The following is an 18,331-nucleotide window of genomic DNA, read 5'->3' as shown; positions in this document are numbered from 1 at the left end:
GACAGATGCTCTCATGGCCCCTTCATCTACGAAGGTGGGTTTCAGCTTCCCTGGAAGAATTCTGTGCTGAGAGAGCTGTTCGTCCTAGCTCTCGCCATCTCCTTCCCTCCAGCAGACCCCTCGGCCTCCTCAGACTAACCTTTCTGTCTCCACCGCACCCACAACGTCGTTCCTACCAACGACCACCTCCATCTTGCCAAATCGAGCCACAAATTCTCGGGCCTCTTCCTAAGCTCTCTGCAGTGTGGGACCCACTGTTCTTCAGGAAACGTTTGCTTCAGTTGGCTTCTTACGCTAAGCAGGGTTTCTTTCTTGGCCTCCCTACGATACCCACCGGTCTTCACTGAAGGCTCTTCTACATATGGAATCCAGGAAGCTGTTCGTCTTCTCACAGATGTGTACGAGATGATTCATCTGTATCTTGGGAGACTGAAATAAGTCAGTGCTTCTTAATCACTATCAAAGATATAGCAGATTGACCGTAGCTACGTACTAGTAAATCATTTTGGCCATCTGTTAATGAACGTAACGCATTTCATCTCACCGGACACCTTCACTTAGTCTTCCTGGCATTTCAGTTAAAGGATGCCGAACCGTTCGCCTCTTCTCTGAACTTCCTACCAGACTGTTCAGGTGGTTCCCGGATGCTTCAGACCCTCACAGAGCCATCGAAAGTGACGGTGCTGATGGGGGTTTGAAACTTCCACGTGTGCCTTTAGAGTATCAGCCACAACTCGAAAGATGTGTAGAATGTCTTCCGAAAAATAAAACTTCAAACAGCATATTTTCCACTGTTCTTTTGGAGTTTTTGCAAAATGGCTTGTGAAAAGCAATTTAACTTGAATCCCTGTGAAGAGTTGGGGGCCTGGACAGGTTTTTGCATTTTTTCATACAACTTCGTTACTGAACACTTAGAGAAAAAGAGCAAGTGCTGTTTTGGTTTCTTGCATTAATGAAGAGACTTTGAGGCCAGACACTTAAGAGTCATTACATAATGAGGCTCTCACGGTGGAGACCTTGCCAGATGAGACAGAAACTCCGAGAGCTTGGGGAATAGCCGTGAGACGGGTCTCTGTCAGTTACGGCTCTGGATACCGAGGGGCGGCAGTTGGCGGTGATTGAACGCAGAATGTCTTTGCTTCTGTTTTACCCTAACTGCCCGTCTGTTGGTTTAACGTCATGCAGTTGTTTCTGATAGAATAACTAACGCTTGGAGCCCTGGCTCCAGTATATTTATAGATAGTTTTTCTTAATATCAGTTCCTTCTACATTGTTGAGGAGATAGGCCAGAAGGAAAGTTATGAAACGGTGGATTGAAGAACTGGCTCGATGGATAAGAAAAGTTGCCTTGTGTACATGTTTCTAGCTGCCCTGAAGTCTTCCACTTCTCTCCCTCAATTCTCTGAAAGCCACTCTGGCTTTATTGTCCTTCTGGTGGCGAAGGTAAAAGTCTCACTTGGCCATTTTGCCTTTCTTCACATTATTTGGTACATTAGTGGTTGACCTCTTTCCCTTAGAACCTTCTCAGACCTCGGCTTCCATGGCAACGTTACTGTCAGGCCGCCCTCCCTCCCCTTGCCTCCCAGCCCCCAGCTCTGTCGGGCTTTCTGCCGCTTCGGGGTCCTCCCATGTTTCTTGCACTCCTCGACCAGATACTCAGCTGAGCTGCTGCTTGTGGGCATCCTTTGTCGTCTGTAAGCGCAACTTCTTATCAGAAACCCGCTTGTCTTCTGCTGCTTCCCCGCGGGCAGACCTACCTTCCGCTCTCTTCCTTGCATCTTGCCCTTCTCCTAGCTCCGTGGCAATTCCAAATGCGGAGGTGACATCGTTCTTCGTTTGGGTTCCTTTATGAAGTTTCTGCTCCTCTGTTCAGAGAGCCCCTTAAAGTGCAAAACCTGGGATTTACTTTGAGACTTGAATTCAATCCATCCTAAGTGTAAACACTGGCATAATTTTGTTTTATTGGTGCTTTTTCAGGATAATCCTAGTTCATCGTTATTTGAAATATTTATTTTGAGGACCCTATGCTCCCGTTTTCTGACATCAATTTCCACTCATTTCATTTCCATATTGTATAGTATAAATACATACCACTTCTAGGAAGTCTTGACAATTAAAACAGCTTTGTCAACTTCCGGATTTTCTTGAAAAAAAAGTATAGGGTTCTTTCACTAAATTCTTTAGTACTTCTTTTAAGTTGTGGCTTTCTATGATTTTTAAAATGATTAACTCTCCAGTCCAGACATATCTGAGGAACATGTTTCAGTAAGGTTATTTCTCCTGTACAAATAGATCAGGACGTTCTACATCCAGCATATATTTGGACGTATACTGGTAACGTGGGTCATCAATCCTTCAGGCCTGTTAAGTCTGCGGCTTGTCTGGAGGTTCCTGCAGTATGTTCGTGTGCCTTAAATCGAAGACCCACTTCCAACATCTGTAGGGTGACTGACTGTTCTGGTTTGCCCGGGACTGAGGGCAGGAGTGACGTGGCCCCTGCAAACGCTAGTTAAATTGTCCTTAGAGTGAGTAGTTAGCAAGTTTACCAGACTAAAAGCACCTTAAGGACTGATTTCTCGGATCACTTACATTTAAATCTGTGTATGTAAATATCAACCACGTTATTAACCCAGAACGTATTTATTTATTCTAATTATGCAAAGATAATCTGTCTATATATAATCCAATTATACTTAAATATTTTTATATAAAAAATTAAATACAAAGTCACACTTTCTCTACATCAGCTTGTTAATAAATGTGGGGCTTTTCCATTTATTCATTCTTTAAATCTATATTTTTTGAGCAGGTACTGTTGGCCTCATATAAAATACCAAAGACAAAAGATACGATTATGAACAGGATTATTATCACTTCAGAATTTCCCAACACTTACTAGATTTTTGTTGGTAATTTGGGCCCCATTCCAGGTTTTCAAAGTCCGCAAACATTTATGTAAGTGCCATCTGGTTTGTATCTCATTGTCCATCAGAACTCCAGCTCCCATTCCCTGGACTTTAAGTGTGTAACAAATGTTCCATTAAATTGACTCATCTCGATAGTTAACTTCTTCTGCCCGCGTTGCTGGTTGTTCATGCATTGTGTGAGCCCTACGCCTTTTCATTAGCTTGTGAGACAAGTATTTGTTTACAGTTGTCAAACCCTGCTCCAAGACTAAGCCTGTAATAGGAAGGAAATTGAGCACGGTGTCACCGTGGGTCAAGGCAGAAACAGACCACACACTTGGCCTTGAAGTTTACCCTGAGAATCTGCCACAGGCAAGCTGGCTTGGTTAGCTGGGTCACCTCAAAGCAGCCCTGAATGGCCCATCTTTAAGGAGGGGACAGATTCTCCTGTTTGGCCGGCTACAGATCAGAGTACCACTGAGCACCAGAAAATTGTTGCTGCAAATCCAGCACCTGAATAGCGCCGGGCATATAGTAGGTGCTCAATAAAATTTTGCCCAAGAGATCCTGCTGTGTTGTTGTTAGCATCTCAGGATACAGGAGATCATCCCCTGAACTCATATTCTGTATTTCATGATTCAGCACAGAGTTCAGTATTATTTTGCAACCATTTACTTGGCATTTTTTTCTAGCTCCTCTAACTTTTAAAGGCTGTGACGGCAACTTATTTTTCTTTGTCTCTCTGCATGACAGAGGACAGTGACTGGACTCTTGAACAAAAAAATACTGAATTTTTAGTGACGTCGATGAATGGGAAACATTGATACTTTCTGACAGACTAATTAAATCCCTAGACACGACATGGGTTTGAAGGGGGACTATGTGAATTAATGAAACCTTAAATTAATTTTCCTCTCCATGTCAAGCTCCTTGTAGTGAAGTGCTAGGAGAGGAAGATTGTAGAATAGTGATTGATGTTGTAGGGTAAGGATTTGATGGCATTAAGTGATTATTTTACCTGGGACATGCTTATGTTGGTAATCAGTGTCTATTTTATTGGGATACAGCATCAATATATCAATTAACAGTAGGAAAATAGACACTTCTCTCGCACCTGGAGTAGAGCTCATGTTGTCTCGCATGGACTTCAACACAGCAGGAAATTATCTTATGATTTTTCTAATGATTTCATAAAATAAGCCTTACTGATTAGAAATAGAAAAGCTGGATTCATCATAAAAGTCTTTCTTCAAAAAGAAGAAGAAGAAAGAAACCATCAGAAAACATTCAGTGTGGTAATAAGAGACAAAACCACCATAGGCGGGCTCATCTCCACAGCCTGTTAAATGGATCCATGAAAAAAAGCACAGCAGGATGGCAGACCCCATTTTTCTGATCACAGACTCTTAGAAATTCTGAGATTCTAACAGGTGGACCCAGACATGCAAACAAGCCCGGGTTCAAAAGCATGTTGGACCCAGGCTGGGATGTGAAAACATTTTCATTTTGGATAACTTGCCAAGGATGGATGAGGTATTGTGGCCCTAAGAGCTAATCCTTAATCTCAGCCCAGTCCCCACCCACCTTATGAAACAGCAGTTAAACCGAGAGAGAATTAGTTTTAAAAGCAACACAGATTTTTCGGATTTTTTTTTAATCCCCTCTTCCTTCTCTACCCTTACTTTACCTTTGTTCCTCTTTGGTTTTTGAGGCTCTTGTTAACCTCAAAGAACCGCTATGCATGTTAGCACTGAATAATATCTTCCCCAGCGGTCTCCCCCTGGTGTGAATCCCAGATCGCTCTCCCACCATTCACTCACATTTTTCTTTATGGAATGTTGGATGTCAGCAATGGCCCTCTGAAATAAATGCAGTGTTCTCTTAAAAAGGCACCGTTTAAGAGCGCCTGGGTGGCTCAGTTGGCTGTGTCTGCCTTCAGCTGAGGTCATGATCACAGGGTCCTGGGATCAAGTCCTGCATCTGGCTCCCCACTGAGTGGGGAGTCTGCTTCTCCTTCTCCCTCTGCCCCCACCCCCGCCCCACTAGTGCTCTCTCTCTTGCTCTCTCTCTCTCAAATAAACTAAAAAAAAAAAAAAAAAAAAACTACATTTAGTCCCTACAATGAAAGTGAATTCATATATGGAGACCTCCATTTCTTTTTTCTCTAGGGGGGAGTGGGTTTTCCCCTAGGAACAAGAGAAACTTTATGACCTGGTATTGTAAGAAAGAAGTTGAGACTGTATGTTCTACACATCTCGAACATGGGTCTTCTGGTTTAACTGTGGCAGAATGTATTACCGCAGTCTTGAAATGCATGCTTATCAACAGTGGTGATTTCCTTTCGTGTAAGATGGGCATTTAAATGGGCATTAGGAGAAACCAAGGGATTAATGGATTTTTTTTAAGGGCTTATTATCTTTAACAGCATTAGGTCAGTGTCATCATGTGGTATGCTTTATCCTGATTACTAATGGGTGGAGAGAAAATGAAGATTTGTTCATCATCTTCCAGGTAGTAAATTCCCAACAGTAGATAATGCCCAACAGTAGATATTATAAGTTCTATATTAGAAACCTGAACTTTAGGAGAGAACGTTTTGTTACCCAGCATCAGTGATGGTCATTGTAGACATATTGAAAGTGCATTTTACTGGCTTGTTTTTTACTTTAATAATAACCCCAAATTAAAATCCCTTCCTTCGTCTGCACCAACATATTACTAATTCCATGTGCACCCTTTTCATCCTGAGTTGGTTACAGGTCTTTCCCCTGCCCTACCAGGCTGTGCTCACCTTCCGGTCTGGAACTGTAACTTTCTCATTTCCCCGCTTGTAACAACTTGGCTCAGTGCTCAGTTCATAGGTGTTCAGTAAATAACGGTTGTGTGTGCTCTGCTGGCCGCTTCTCTGGGGTCATTTTTACTTGCAGCATTTAGGTAATTTCCATAGGTTTTTGTTTTTGTTTTACTTACAGAGCAGTGGGGCTGTTTATTGGCATTCATTTCAGCAAAGGAGGGCCCTGAACACTGAAGTCTCACCCGTTTTATGAAAACTTCTGTACACGGTTGAGTCGCATACTGTAGCGAGAATCCGATCAGCGGCATTTTGTAACATTTTTTACTGGTAGCTAGGACTCAGCTGTGACACATAAAGAAGGTTGAATAGTGGAGAGAACTTGGCATTTGAAATCAGAAAGACCTGAACTCAGTGATCTGGTGAGTCAGGTTTTTCCAAATTGTGGGTCAGGATACATTGGTGGGATACAATGAGTGGGACACGTCTAATATATTTTCTTAAGTAATAAAAATATAATTTTTCAAAGTAATAGACTGGGAACGGATAAAACATTTCATGTTATTTCAAGGATCTTTTTGTTTCAGAGATACAGACTGGTTTGTGTGTGTGTGTGTGTGTGTGAGATGTGAAACTGGGTCACAATCTAAAATGTAGATTGTCGTCAAGAAAAGGTTTTAAAAACACGAAGCTTTGGGTCTTTGAATGTTTCATCATTCTGAGCCTTGAATTTCTCATCTGTTAAATGAGATTAATGGTGACCATTTCGAGGGTTTATTCTGAGGATTAATGGCAGTAATACATGCAAGGTACTTTGCATAGCACCTAATTTACATGATAGGCGTGCAAAAGATGTTACGTTTTCCTAAGACTAATCCACTTAAAATTTAATTGATTAGGATCTATTCAAGTGTACACAGGATTGAGTCAAGATTTAAATCCATGAAACTAATTTTTAAAATACTTTCTGATTTGAAAGACAGTGATGTTAAAAATTAATCAGGAAGGACATCGCTTAATTAATTCACTCTGTTTATTGATTTTTCTTTGAGATTGTCACTTTTCAGTTCAATAAAAGTATTTTTAATTTATCAACCCATTTACTCAAGTAATATTTTTAGAAGCTGGAATATGTCCAAAGGAACATGACAGAAATTTTTAGATGACTCCAAACTTATGCTATGAGAAATAGTTAAATAATCCGGTGAGAGCTTACAAAAGAGAATACTCAAATAACATTGATTTCATATATTAAAAGGATTATTTCATGCCAGAGAAATTACATTAATTAAATATGTTCTTGGAAGAAGGAAGAGTGAAGACAAGTTTATTGGAAGTTATGGAATAATAGAGTTTAGCTCAAAACCAGAAACAAGGAATTATTCTTGAGACTGGTCCTGAACCACCATAGCTATTTTAGGAGGGATGTTCCTCTGAGAAGGGAGGGTGTGTATGTTTGGATTTGCAATGGTACAAATCATCTTTCAGTTTAAAGACCTGATGATTTTTTAGATTGGCTTTTACGGGTTAGCTATCCTGATCGGCTCTATATCAAACTTTTATATCAAGTAGTCCCATATGGCATATGCACATCAGACGTGCGTTTTCCATAAATGGGCCTGGAAACAGAGTCTGGTAGAAACTGCTGAGGAACATGCATGTTTTTATCTGTGAAGGAATCCTTGTATTTATCGGGTCCGTTTTCATCTAGTGACAGACATTAAATTGCTTATCCCTGGCTTTACTCTGGATTTCTTCCTTCATTTTGTTAGTTACTGTTTGCTGAGTACTTAGAAGCAAAAGTAGAAAAGAGGCTGTCCATTGCTCATTTTTAGCAGTTTAGTGAGTGTAGTAAGCCTTGCTGTGAATGTAGACAAGGTTGGGGCTTGTGAGCATGGGAGCACCTATAAGGAAGAAGAACATGAGAGGTAAAGTAATGGTGGCTGGAGGGTGAGAGGTGACGCTAGAGAAATAAGATGGTTAGTCTCACCACGAAGCAGACCAGGAGGGCACCTGGGTGGCTCAGTTGGCTAAGTGACTGCCTTCAGCTCGGGTCATGATCCCGGAGTCCCAGGATCGAGTCCCGCATCGGGCTCCCTGCTCAGCAGGGAGTCTTCTTCTCCCTCTGACCCTATCCCCTCTTGTCCTCTCTCTCTCTCAAATAAATAAAATAAAATAAAATAAAAAAAGAAGCAGACCAAGAAAGGCATGGTAGGGAAAGGTGATGGTAGGGAAGGACTTTTTTTTTTTTTTTTTCCTGTAGCCTTTAGGGAATGCTTTGAGTGGCTTTAGATTTTGTTGGGAAAAGAGAATAACTGAAAGGGTGCCCTCGATCGTAACATAGTCTTGGTACCTGAAAATGGCTCTCCCCTCCAACGTAATTTACAGACGAGAAATCACAGTTGTGTAAAATGTGACCTGATTTGCCCAAGTAATACAGAGCTAGAATCAGAACATGTGTTTCTTGACTTTGAATGCACCCTTCTTTCTCATATCCGTCTTGATGGGTTACTGCCCTGAAACATTCTGAGTCTGATGGCCTCAGGCACCTGGACCCGTTGTGTCAGGGGTTTTAGCCACAGATTGTAATGGGTCCCGGATCTTCCAGGAGTAACGCAGGGTGGGTTGTTTGAATGGATCATATTGCTGAATGAGGGCTCAGACGTCTTCTCATTCAGAGGTTTTCAAATGTTACTTTAATAGGGAAACCTTCTGTTCCCACAATATTCTGTAGCAGTCTAATATATAAAGCAGAGGTTTGTTGTTGTTTAAAAAAAAAACAAAGATGCTGTAGCTGAAATGAGTATTAGGGATCTGGACCATGGCCTGCTCCTACCCCCCCACTGGCCCCACCGTCACAACCACTAGGCTTCCAAGATGCACCATAATTAAAAAAAAAAAAAAAGTCTACTTGCTGGCCTTTGTTTTATGACCAGGGTTTCTTTGAATGCAGGGGAAAGAGGACATTATTTCAGACTTCCTGGAGAAAAATCCATTTTCTCAAATGTGGCAAAAATGGCCTGCAGGGGCAGATTGCAGCGAGCATGACTCTAGGGGAGTCCAGTGGAAGGGAAGACATGAAATATGAGGAAATCGGCCTTTATACTGTCCAAAACAGATATTTGTAAGTATTAATCAACTGGAGTGTAACCGACTCACCATTTCTAAGAACTTTCCCAAAGAAAACAATATCTGGGAAGATAGGCATATTTCTCTTAATATAAATTATTGTTAGTGCTGATTTGAAATTGTTTTGTGTAGATGTTTGGTAGGGTCTTCAGTGATGGCTTTTTCTAGGGAATCTGCAAAGTATCGTCTGGTTTGGACAAGCCACCCCACCCTGTAATCTGATGGGACAGGGCCTCGAAAGGGCCTGGAAATCACCTGCAGTCTCCAGAGCCTTCCCGGGATGAGGTTCGGTGATCTTTGGGTAAGGGAAATGGAGGAGGGGCCAAGCTCAAGCAAGTGACGGATCCCAGAAGGTAGTCCCCAAGCCAGGTTGTTACTGATGTTTTTAATGATTACACTGCCAGTGAGCTCATGTCTTAGAATCTCCCCGGACCTGAGGCTTCCCCAAGATGGTGGCATATTCATAACCCATTTCAACACTTTTTCCGTCCTAAATCCTTGACTGAATGCTTAATAGTATCTGCTGCTTCCTTGTCTGGAGAGTCTTCTTGCCCAGCATCACACACCAGCTTGGCACACAGGGGTAACTCCCCCTCAGGAAGAAAGTGCGTCTGCGTGCCCGTGGTGCCGATCACCAGCACGTTTTTCTTCAGGTCGATGGAACACTGGTGTCTCCTGAGCATGTCTAGTCCTAGAAGCATGTCCATGGGTTGCTCCTCCAGGATAGAGAACGAGCACTGGAGGAAGTCGCCTTCGATCTGAATCTGGGCTAGATGGACCCGGCCAATAATTCTCTGCGTGCCCACCCCTTTGGCGATGCCAGCCCAGCGGCGGTCCACCAGCCGTATTATGTTACATCTCTCGGCACAAGCTTGGCTCACAATGGTCATCTGGGCACCGGAGTCCACGAAAGCCTTCAGAGGGTGTCCGTTCACTTTGCAGTTGATGTAGAGCATGGTCACCTGCCCGAAACTCTCCGGAGCCTCTTCCATCGCGATGCGCATGTTTTCCTCAATGTTCTGCTGCCGGATTTCTTCCTCTATTTTGGCCTGAGCTTCCAGATCAAAGGGGTCGGCGGCGAAGAGCCGCAGCCGCTCCTGCTCTCGCAGGGCCCTCTCCCTCTGCTGCGCCAGGAGGACCTGAGAAAAGGTCTCGAGGTTCCCGCTGAGCAGGGCGTCGGCCAGGGGCTGGTTGCGCTCCCTGAGCAGCGACAGGTCGTGGGGGCTGGCCAGCAGCATGCTCCGGAGCAGGGCCGGGCTGCCCAGGCCTCGCGCCGGCGGCCTCTTCCCTCCGGAGGCCAGGCCGGGGGACTGCTGGCCGCGCGGGGCCCGGTGCGGCGCGCGGCAGCCGGACGTCCCCGGCACGGCTGTCCCCGGGCCGTCGGTGCGCCGCAGGCCTGCGCTCCGTGGGGGCGGCCGAGGCCCCGCGCCGTCCGTGTGCAGCAGCAGCACCACGTCGCCGTCCCGGAGGCCGTAGGAGCCCAGGGCGCGGTGGTCGTCGGCCAGCAGCCGCTCCCGGAAGACGATCTGGGTCTCGGCGGCGGGCGTGCCCGACTCGAGCTCGCAGAGCAGGCGGAAGTCGTGCAGCTCCAAGTCCGGGCTGACCTGCAGGGAGAAGGTGGCCTCGGACAGGTCCCTCCGCACGCAGTACACGGTGACCAGCATGACACGGGCGGGGCATCGGGGTGTCCCCGGCGCTGCGGCTGCTCGTCGGGCTGCGCCGCCTGGGCCGAGGGTCGCGCACCGCTCGGCGAGCCCCGCCGCTCCCCAGCCTCAGCGCCGACTGCGCGGCCGCTCGGAACCTGCGGGGCGGCGCGCGTTCCGGGCGCGTTTGTGCGGCGCCGCCTGGAACTCGGAACCCCGTGCGCGGCCGGCGCCCCGACTCCGGGCCGCGGCCCCAGCCCAGCCGCTCCAGCCCCGCCGCGCGCGTCGTGGAGGACGCGGTCTCAGGCCTCGCTGCGCAGCTTGGCCGCCGGAGAGCCGTGTCCGCGTGCTGCGCGTGCACCCGCGCCGGGAGAGCGTGTCTCCGTGCGGGCAGCTGCGCCGGGCTCGGGGCGCCTGGCCGCGGGGACCAGCTCCTCGGGGCCGACGGTCAGCGCGCGATCCGGACGCCGGAGCTCAGCGACAGGCCCCGCAGCGGGGAATTACGGAAGCCGGCGTCCGTGACAAGGCCGCGGTGGTCCCCGGGGGAGGGACACCTGACTCGAAGCGCGGGTCCCGGGACTGTGTAAGCAGCGTCCCTGAGCAAGGATCCTCCCTCCGAAAGTACAAAAAGGGAGGGAAAGAAGAGAAAAGGGAGAAGGGAAATGGGAAGGATTCGAAGCAGGTGTTCGCGATGTGTGTTTATCTTTTCATTTATTTGATTTAAGGAAGAGGTTTCTCAGGAGCTGTGAAGGCCCCGGGGGGGCAGGAGGACCAGGTAGATGCCTCTCGTTGGTTCAGAGGGGACGCTGTCGCTAGGAGATGAAAATAGGAGGAGGACCAACGCCAGCGCGGGCGCTGAGATGGCCCCTGAGCGGGACGGACGGCGGTGGTCAGCCGTGGTGTGGGGAGGGCGAGGGACAGCGCGTGCATGAAGGCAAGACCCGCTCGCGGGAGGCCGTTACCTCGGGGACGTGTGAGAGGAGCTTGTGAGGCCAGCCTGGCGCGGGTCCTGGAGCAGAGTGCGTCCTGAGTCCCCCTGTGCGTCTGCGGCTCCCTGCCGGCCGTGGGCACGGTGCCCCCCACACACCAGAGGGCAGGCGCGGGCGGCCGGACAGAGGCCCTCCGGGCAGGTGGCGGCCGGGTGGGATCCTTGAGTGCCACCCCTCTTTCTCTGGATTCTCTGTTTGTGAGGAGCTCCTCTGCCCTGGCTTGGCCTTCCCGTGTGTGAGTCTACATCCTCTGCCTTGCCCAACCCCCTTTTAATTTCGGGTTTTGTCAGACCTGCACCATCAGAGGTTGCATCAGCCCAAAGAACTTTTTTAGTTTGTTTCTCCTGTTTGTCTCAGATGAAGGATTGTATCTCACTCAGTGGTCCAATTACCACTGTATTTCCATACTCATATGCACTTACATTGGGAATGTTGACTGAACGCCCAGTGTGTGTGAAGCGTGTGCTAAGTTCTAGGGATGCACACGTGAGTAATGTTTAGTGCAGGCTGTGCTCGTAGAGGAGCCACAGTCTGAAAGAGGACACGTGCCCATGTGCACACACGTATGCATACACATGTATACACACGCATGCACACATGCATACATGCACACATGCATGTATACACATGCACATACATGCACACACATACGCATGCACACACATGCACACGGCATACACACATGTATACACACATGCACACATGCATACACACATGTATGCACACATACACAGAGACACATATACACGCACACACATACACATACACGTATGCATATGCACACTCACAAATTGGGGGGGTAAAAAATACAAGAGAAGTCAATACAACACGGGAGAAATGAGTAGTATCTGGAGAACAAATGCAGAACGTGGAGAGGGTGCCAACAGGGAAGGCTTCCTGAAAGTCCTGGGCTTGGAGAGACGGCGAGAAGTCAGCCACAGGGGGTGAACGTGGTGGAGACTGAGGGCTGGGAAGTGCGGGGCCCAACTTCACACCCTTAACCAGAAAGGCAGCGGCATTTTAGGAGAAGGAGGATTTTATATAATTGTAGGGGGAAAAAATCTAGCATTATAATTTTCCTGTAGAAAATTATTAATTATTTAGAGCAGTTCTTCACTATTTGTAGAGATGGATGGCCCTTTGACTCAAAATATTAAGTTAACAAATGTCTTCTGTAGTTCTTGGTGTCCTGATAAGTTCGTCAGAGATCAGCCGTGGTGGTGCTGAGCTCGAGAGCAACTGTAAGAGGAGACCCGTAGCGTCCAGACGACTCTGCCAGAAGCCAGCGAGGCTCCGATCCCACGTCCTTTTTCACTTCCCACCAACCAACTTTGCACAGTTTGGTTTTAAAATCTTAGTAAGTTAGGGAGATAATACAAGGGTTTTGTTTTCTTAAACAGTGGATGAAATTGCTTTTGTAGAATAAGCTTCCCTCCCCCCCCCTTTTTTTGGCAGAACAAGAATCCAGGGTTCACATCAAAAGAAGCTAACATCTTTTTTTTTTCATATTACCGTTGTTTGATACTGAACATAATTAAGCTTTGCAGTCTGTTTTATTAGCTTGCTGTAATTCTTTTGTTGGCATTTTGCATTTATGTGCCTTTTACTATTTTACCATTTTCTGGGAACACACAGTGGAAAGCAAGAAGCCTCAAGGTCTGGCCAATTAAGTGTCATCATTCCGTAGAATATCCCATAGGATTCAGGATTATCAGGGAGCTTAGTGTCCTCTATTCCAGCCACCATGCAGGCCTTAAATCTCTGTTGCAGAGCAGCCTGGAATCTGAAGTGCTAAACACAGCCTTCTGGGGCCATATATACTGTATGATTCTTTCATTTGACTCAGCACTGTGGGTGAGTCAGATACCATATAGGTAATTATCTTACCTCAAAATTGAAATTAAAAACTTACTCTGATTATGTAATAAACTCAGGGATCACTGGGAGTATATATAAATACTCCTAAATATAAAATGTTCCCACACCATAAATTCTTGTTGCACAGGCTTTTGAGAAATGGGCTATCTGAAATATCTCAATGTGCAAATCCAGGTAACTGGAGGCTATTATAACTTCTCCTGAGGAGTTTCTGTGAAGTATATTCTCTTGCTTTTTCTTCCTTGGTAAGTACAATATGGGAACATAATCGAACCTTTCTTCAATAAGTGAGACCCCTGCAAGGTCTCGGGGCTATCGCTCAGAAAATCAATTCTCATTGTACAGCCTAAATACCCAGAAAATAGAAAAGATGACACTGATCTCATGCCGGCCAAGGAAACAGCCCTGAAGTTATTTTTTGGAATAAATCCACAATAATGCCCTTTATAATTTGCCTCTTTATAAAACCTTAATGCAGCCAAAAAAAAAAAAATCCAGATAATTGATGGTTTCACTTAGTACAGTCAGCTGATGGCTTAAAGTTCCATGCCTCGCTTTGCAGGGCAAATAAATGTCTTTTCTGTGAAAAAGGAGTAGAGGCGTCAATGTCAGGATGTAGCATATATAATAATTAAACCACATTAAGCAAATATATTAGCTTGCTGCATTTGGATTCCTTCCTTGAAATATGTGCCTGCTATTATTTTAAAAATAAAGTGTAATCTTAAGACAGGGCAATATTTATTTGAAATTCGCAAAGCAACTTAGGAAAGATGCAGAATTTCAAAGCTGATGTAGAGGTTAAACCACGAATTTTCTTCCTGTTCTGCCGTTTGCTTTATAATAATACAATAATTGTGCCTCCAAGGTTGCAAATGAATGACATTTATTTCTTTGGATAATTATTTATCCAAAGGCACATTGACAATACTCTGATGAAAGTTCAAGCTTTCATTCATGTGTTTGAAGGTTTCCGATTGGAGAGGTTTAGTATTGCCCATCTTTGAGATTTAAACACCATGATAAAACCTCTTAAATAAATGTATAAACAGTATATAATTGAAGAAACTCATGAGACCTGACAGTTTATTCCATATCAATCTGCTGGCAACTCAGCTACTGAGTTTTTCTCTATTATAAGGAGACAGAATCTGGACAGAGGACACACACACACACACACACACACACACACAAATATACATGTGTGGGGAGAGAGAAAGTCAGCAAGTGCACACTCAGTCTGGACATATTTTCAATCACTCTGGATGTACAATTAAAAAATGATGTCATTTTCCAGCAGGGAGCACTTTTAGGGGGCATTGTATTTATCACTTTATTTTACAGGTTACTGTTTTAACATTTTGTCATGAAAAGGGATGCATTTTAAGTTATATATTGCATGTTGAAAATAATATCTCTTGATAGCTTTTGGCTTTATAGAACTTTTGGCTTTGGCTTTACTTTCCAAGTCTAGATATGCATGTGTGTGTGTTTACTTATTTTTAAGAAGCTTTGCTGCTACAATTTTGTGCTTTATAGTCCCTTCCAGTGTCTTAATCATATGAGAAATACTCAGATGTGTAAGACACACACCTTATTACTGAAGGTTCGTAGATTACTTATAATTTGTGAGAGAAACACTTATAGATTAAATAAGTTTAATAAATTAAAGACATATTAAAAACAATTTATGGGGGCATCTGGGTGGCTCAGTTGGTTAAGCGTCTGATTCTTGGTTTCGGTTCAGGTCATGATCTCGGGGTCCTGGCATCAAGCCTCGCATCCGGCTCTATGCTCAGCGGGGAGTCTGCTTGTCCATCTCTCTCTCTCTCTCTCCCTCCCCTCCACTTGCTCTCTCTCTCTCAAATAAATAAATAAATATAATCTTTAAAAATATATGATTTCATGGGTTGGTACTTACTTGTTTCTTAACTTCCAATGTGCCTTAGTAAAAGAATGTTTCCATTTTTTAAATTTTTGCTCTATGGAGAATAACCATGTAAAAAATACTAATAGGAATGATAATGATAATGGGGACTTAAGATGTTTTGAATTCAGCTGTCATTGAGGAAAACCATTCAAACCATTTTTTAATGTTTACTCTTTTGTAGTAAACTTGTAATCAGCACATTTCAAAGACACTGTCACTGTAGTTTAGATATACCGGCATGACCTGTGCATAAGTTCAAATACACTTTAATAACTTCAACATAAATTTTCTTTGTCAGAATATTGACACTAATATCATCATTAACTCCTCATTACATTTAGGTAATTATGTGTTATCCTGAAAATGAGAAAATTAGCTGGTTCCCTCTCATGTGGTGTTAATATTCAATCAGCAAAGTATTCCTTTTTGAGCATTTTCTAGGTGTCTTTCTTTTCCAGGTGGTTGACATATATTTCTGAGCATATTCCTTATCTTCCAAGAACGATGTATGTTTGACTAAAGTATCAAACTAGAAGACAATGCAAAGGGTTTTGCAAGCTAGCAGCATTACTAAATATCATATTTTTATTTTTAAAATTATATTTTTATTTCGTTAAAACTACTGTGTGCGGGCACCTGGGTGGCTCAGTGGGTTAAGCGTCTGCCTTCGGCTCAGGTCATGATCTCGGCATCCTGGGATTGAGCCCCACGTCGGGCTCTCCGCTCAGTGGGGAGTCTACTTCTCTCTCTCTGTCTCTAATAAATAAAATCTTAAAAAAATAAAATTACTGTGTGGGATGTTTCCTACATTAGTTTTTTTTTCTTTTTTTTGATGTGAGATATCTTATTCAAACTTGAGCCCTACAAAGTTCCTGACAAAGGGCGTCAATCATGATGTACAAGCAAATGTGTTGGAAGACTGGGAAAATAGCCACAGCCCTATGGATTGGACAGGAATCCCCATCAAAGTGTCACTGACGTCCTAGATCTTCATGAGTCCTTTCTTAATGCTGCTAGGAGGATGCTGCTAAGGTCTGAAACCACTGTTAGTATTTGTTTTTTATTTAGTTCTAATTTACTTGTGATTTCTCTGCTGTTCCTCCTTGTTCTTCCTGTATAGTGATTCCTGGTGGGAAATCAGTGGAAGAAATCTATTCTTTGGAAATGTCTTGAATTGGCCCTATTAGTTGTCCAGAAGAATATGTATTTGGAAAATTATAGACTTGTTTTTATTTACATACTTTGTTAAGCTTTTGCGCCATCTGGAGATGAGCTCAGAAACATGTTAATAATTTCTCATAGTAAAGAAAGATTTAATGGCCACATCCTATAAGCAAGTCATTGGACTAGTAGCTTCCAGGACAGAAGGATGACTCGGAGTCATTTTCCTCTTTCAAAGAACAAAATACCTACGAGGAGAGATAAGACTCAAGTACTTTGAATTACTTTGTGTACTAGAAGTTAATAAGAGTCATGATAGGTGTGTAAGTCGAACGTTGTGCTTGCTCAGAAGAGATGAATGCTCCCCGTTGGGGTCGTGCAGGGCGCGGTCAGGACCCTGCAGAAGGCTCACCGCACACAGCACTGCTGCATTGGGCCCAGAAGAAGGATTTGGCCATCGTGCCCTCTTACCTGCCTGGGTTTGCAGGAGCAGCCCTTGATCACAGCACTCATTGACTCCTTTCTCCTCACACGAACGTACGTCTCATTGTTCACTGTTGTCCTTGTAGCTGCTGTAACCAAACGGAGGCAGCAGCCTCCTGTCCCCAGCTTTCACACAGACACACACACGAGAGTTTCCGCCCATGTTTCCTTCCGGTCAGAGCCTTCCTGGTGAAGGGACGGTCTTGGCTCCACGAGGAAAACCCCGTGCGGTGCCCAGACTGAACTCTGCATGGCCTCTTCCTCAGTTCACCTTCACCTGCTTTACGGCGAGTGAAGGATTCCTTCAAGACGTTGGCCTTCCGTTGCCCGTCTGTCTTAGCTTATGTTACTCTCTAGCCTGGGCAGAGGTTTCATTAGAAAATGGGCAGAGGCTACCGCAGGAATATCCACAAGTCCTTGTGGTTGCTTTTAGTATAAATGTGTATAATCAGTGGATATCATACTTTAAAAGTGTTGATGGGACAACACACATATCTATGAGATGATGCAAAACTGCCTGAAATTAACCAGTTTTGACATTCTCCACACACATTCACCCCTGACACATGAGTAATAGCGTGCGGTCCTCTCAGACAGGAAGGATGTGAGGCCTCCAGCCACCGGCCAGGCCAGCTCCAAAGTTAGTGATGTGGCAAGTCACTTTATTTAAGCTGACACTTTGGGTCCAACCGTCTTTGCAGCGTGGATGTCCACTAGTTTCCTGACAGGACAAAGATAGAGTGAAAAGGTCTCAAATAAATGCAAAAGCCCCCTGTACCATGATAACATGGTCTGCCGGATATTTCATTAATTATATGCATGATAGGTGATGTTTCTACAATGGCCTTTATAAAAGAGAGAATTTCCAGATTGTTGTTTATGTAACTTCCTCTATTCTAAACAGCAGCTGAGTTAATTGATCGCCATGGTAATTAGCATGGCTAAAGCCCATCTGTCAATAGGATTTCATCGTATTCCAACCATGAAAGTGAGAAACAAAGCCTCATAAACAAAAGCTTTATTTTTAAAAAAAGCAAATAAAAGAGAAATCAACTCACATTCTGTTTTTCTCAGAAAAATTAAATTTAGCAGCCCAGATACAAGGATTCTTTCTTAGACCATCTTAATGACATCCAGTGCAGAGCATTTTCCTTCCTATTATTAGAAAGGTTTGGAGGTGTTGGTGTCTCTGTTCTGAGACTCCCATGCCCGTCCTGCTCCATTATCATTCCCATTCCACTTACGAATATTCTTTCACTCAGCTCATAAAATGTGCTCAATGACTGATAATGCTCTTGTTTACTCATGTATTGGTGAAATATTTCAGTGCTGCTTATGCACAGAACATAAGTAGTCTCTTTCTGGAGACTTCCAGAGCACAAGAACTAATCCGAGTAACTGCGTACCCTGGCTTTCAAAAT

General features: G+C 44.4%; 2 protein-coding genes across 3 annotated transcripts in view; one reads left to right on the top strand and one right to left on the bottom strand.

Moving 5' to 3' along the window:
• Positions 1 to 18,331, top strand: part of PDGFD (platelet derived growth factor D) — a 224,662-nt gene that overhangs the window by 107,307 nt on the left and 99,024 nt on the right. The gene's annotated exons all lie outside the window — the stretch shown is intronic.
• Positions 8,871 to 10,490, bottom strand: DDI1 (DNA damage inducible 1 homolog 1). The gene has a single exon (XM_032428106.1). The coding sequence runs from the start codon at positions 10,488 to 10,490 to the stop codon at positions 9,300 to 9,302; it is 1,191 nt and encodes a 396-aa protein (XP_032283997.1). The 3' UTR covers positions 8,871 to 9,299.

The sequence above is a fragment of the Phoca vitulina genome, unplaced genomic scaffold (assembly GCF_004348235.1).
Source record: "Phoca vitulina isolate PV1807 unplaced genomic scaffold, GSC_HSeal_1.0 scaffold38, whole genome shotgun sequence".
Taxonomy (NCBI): Eukaryota; Metazoa; Chordata; class Mammalia; order Carnivora; family Phocidae; genus Phoca; species Phoca vitulina.
Note: the sequence above shows the minus strand (reverse complement) of the source record. Positions and strands in the feature narration are given on the sequence as shown.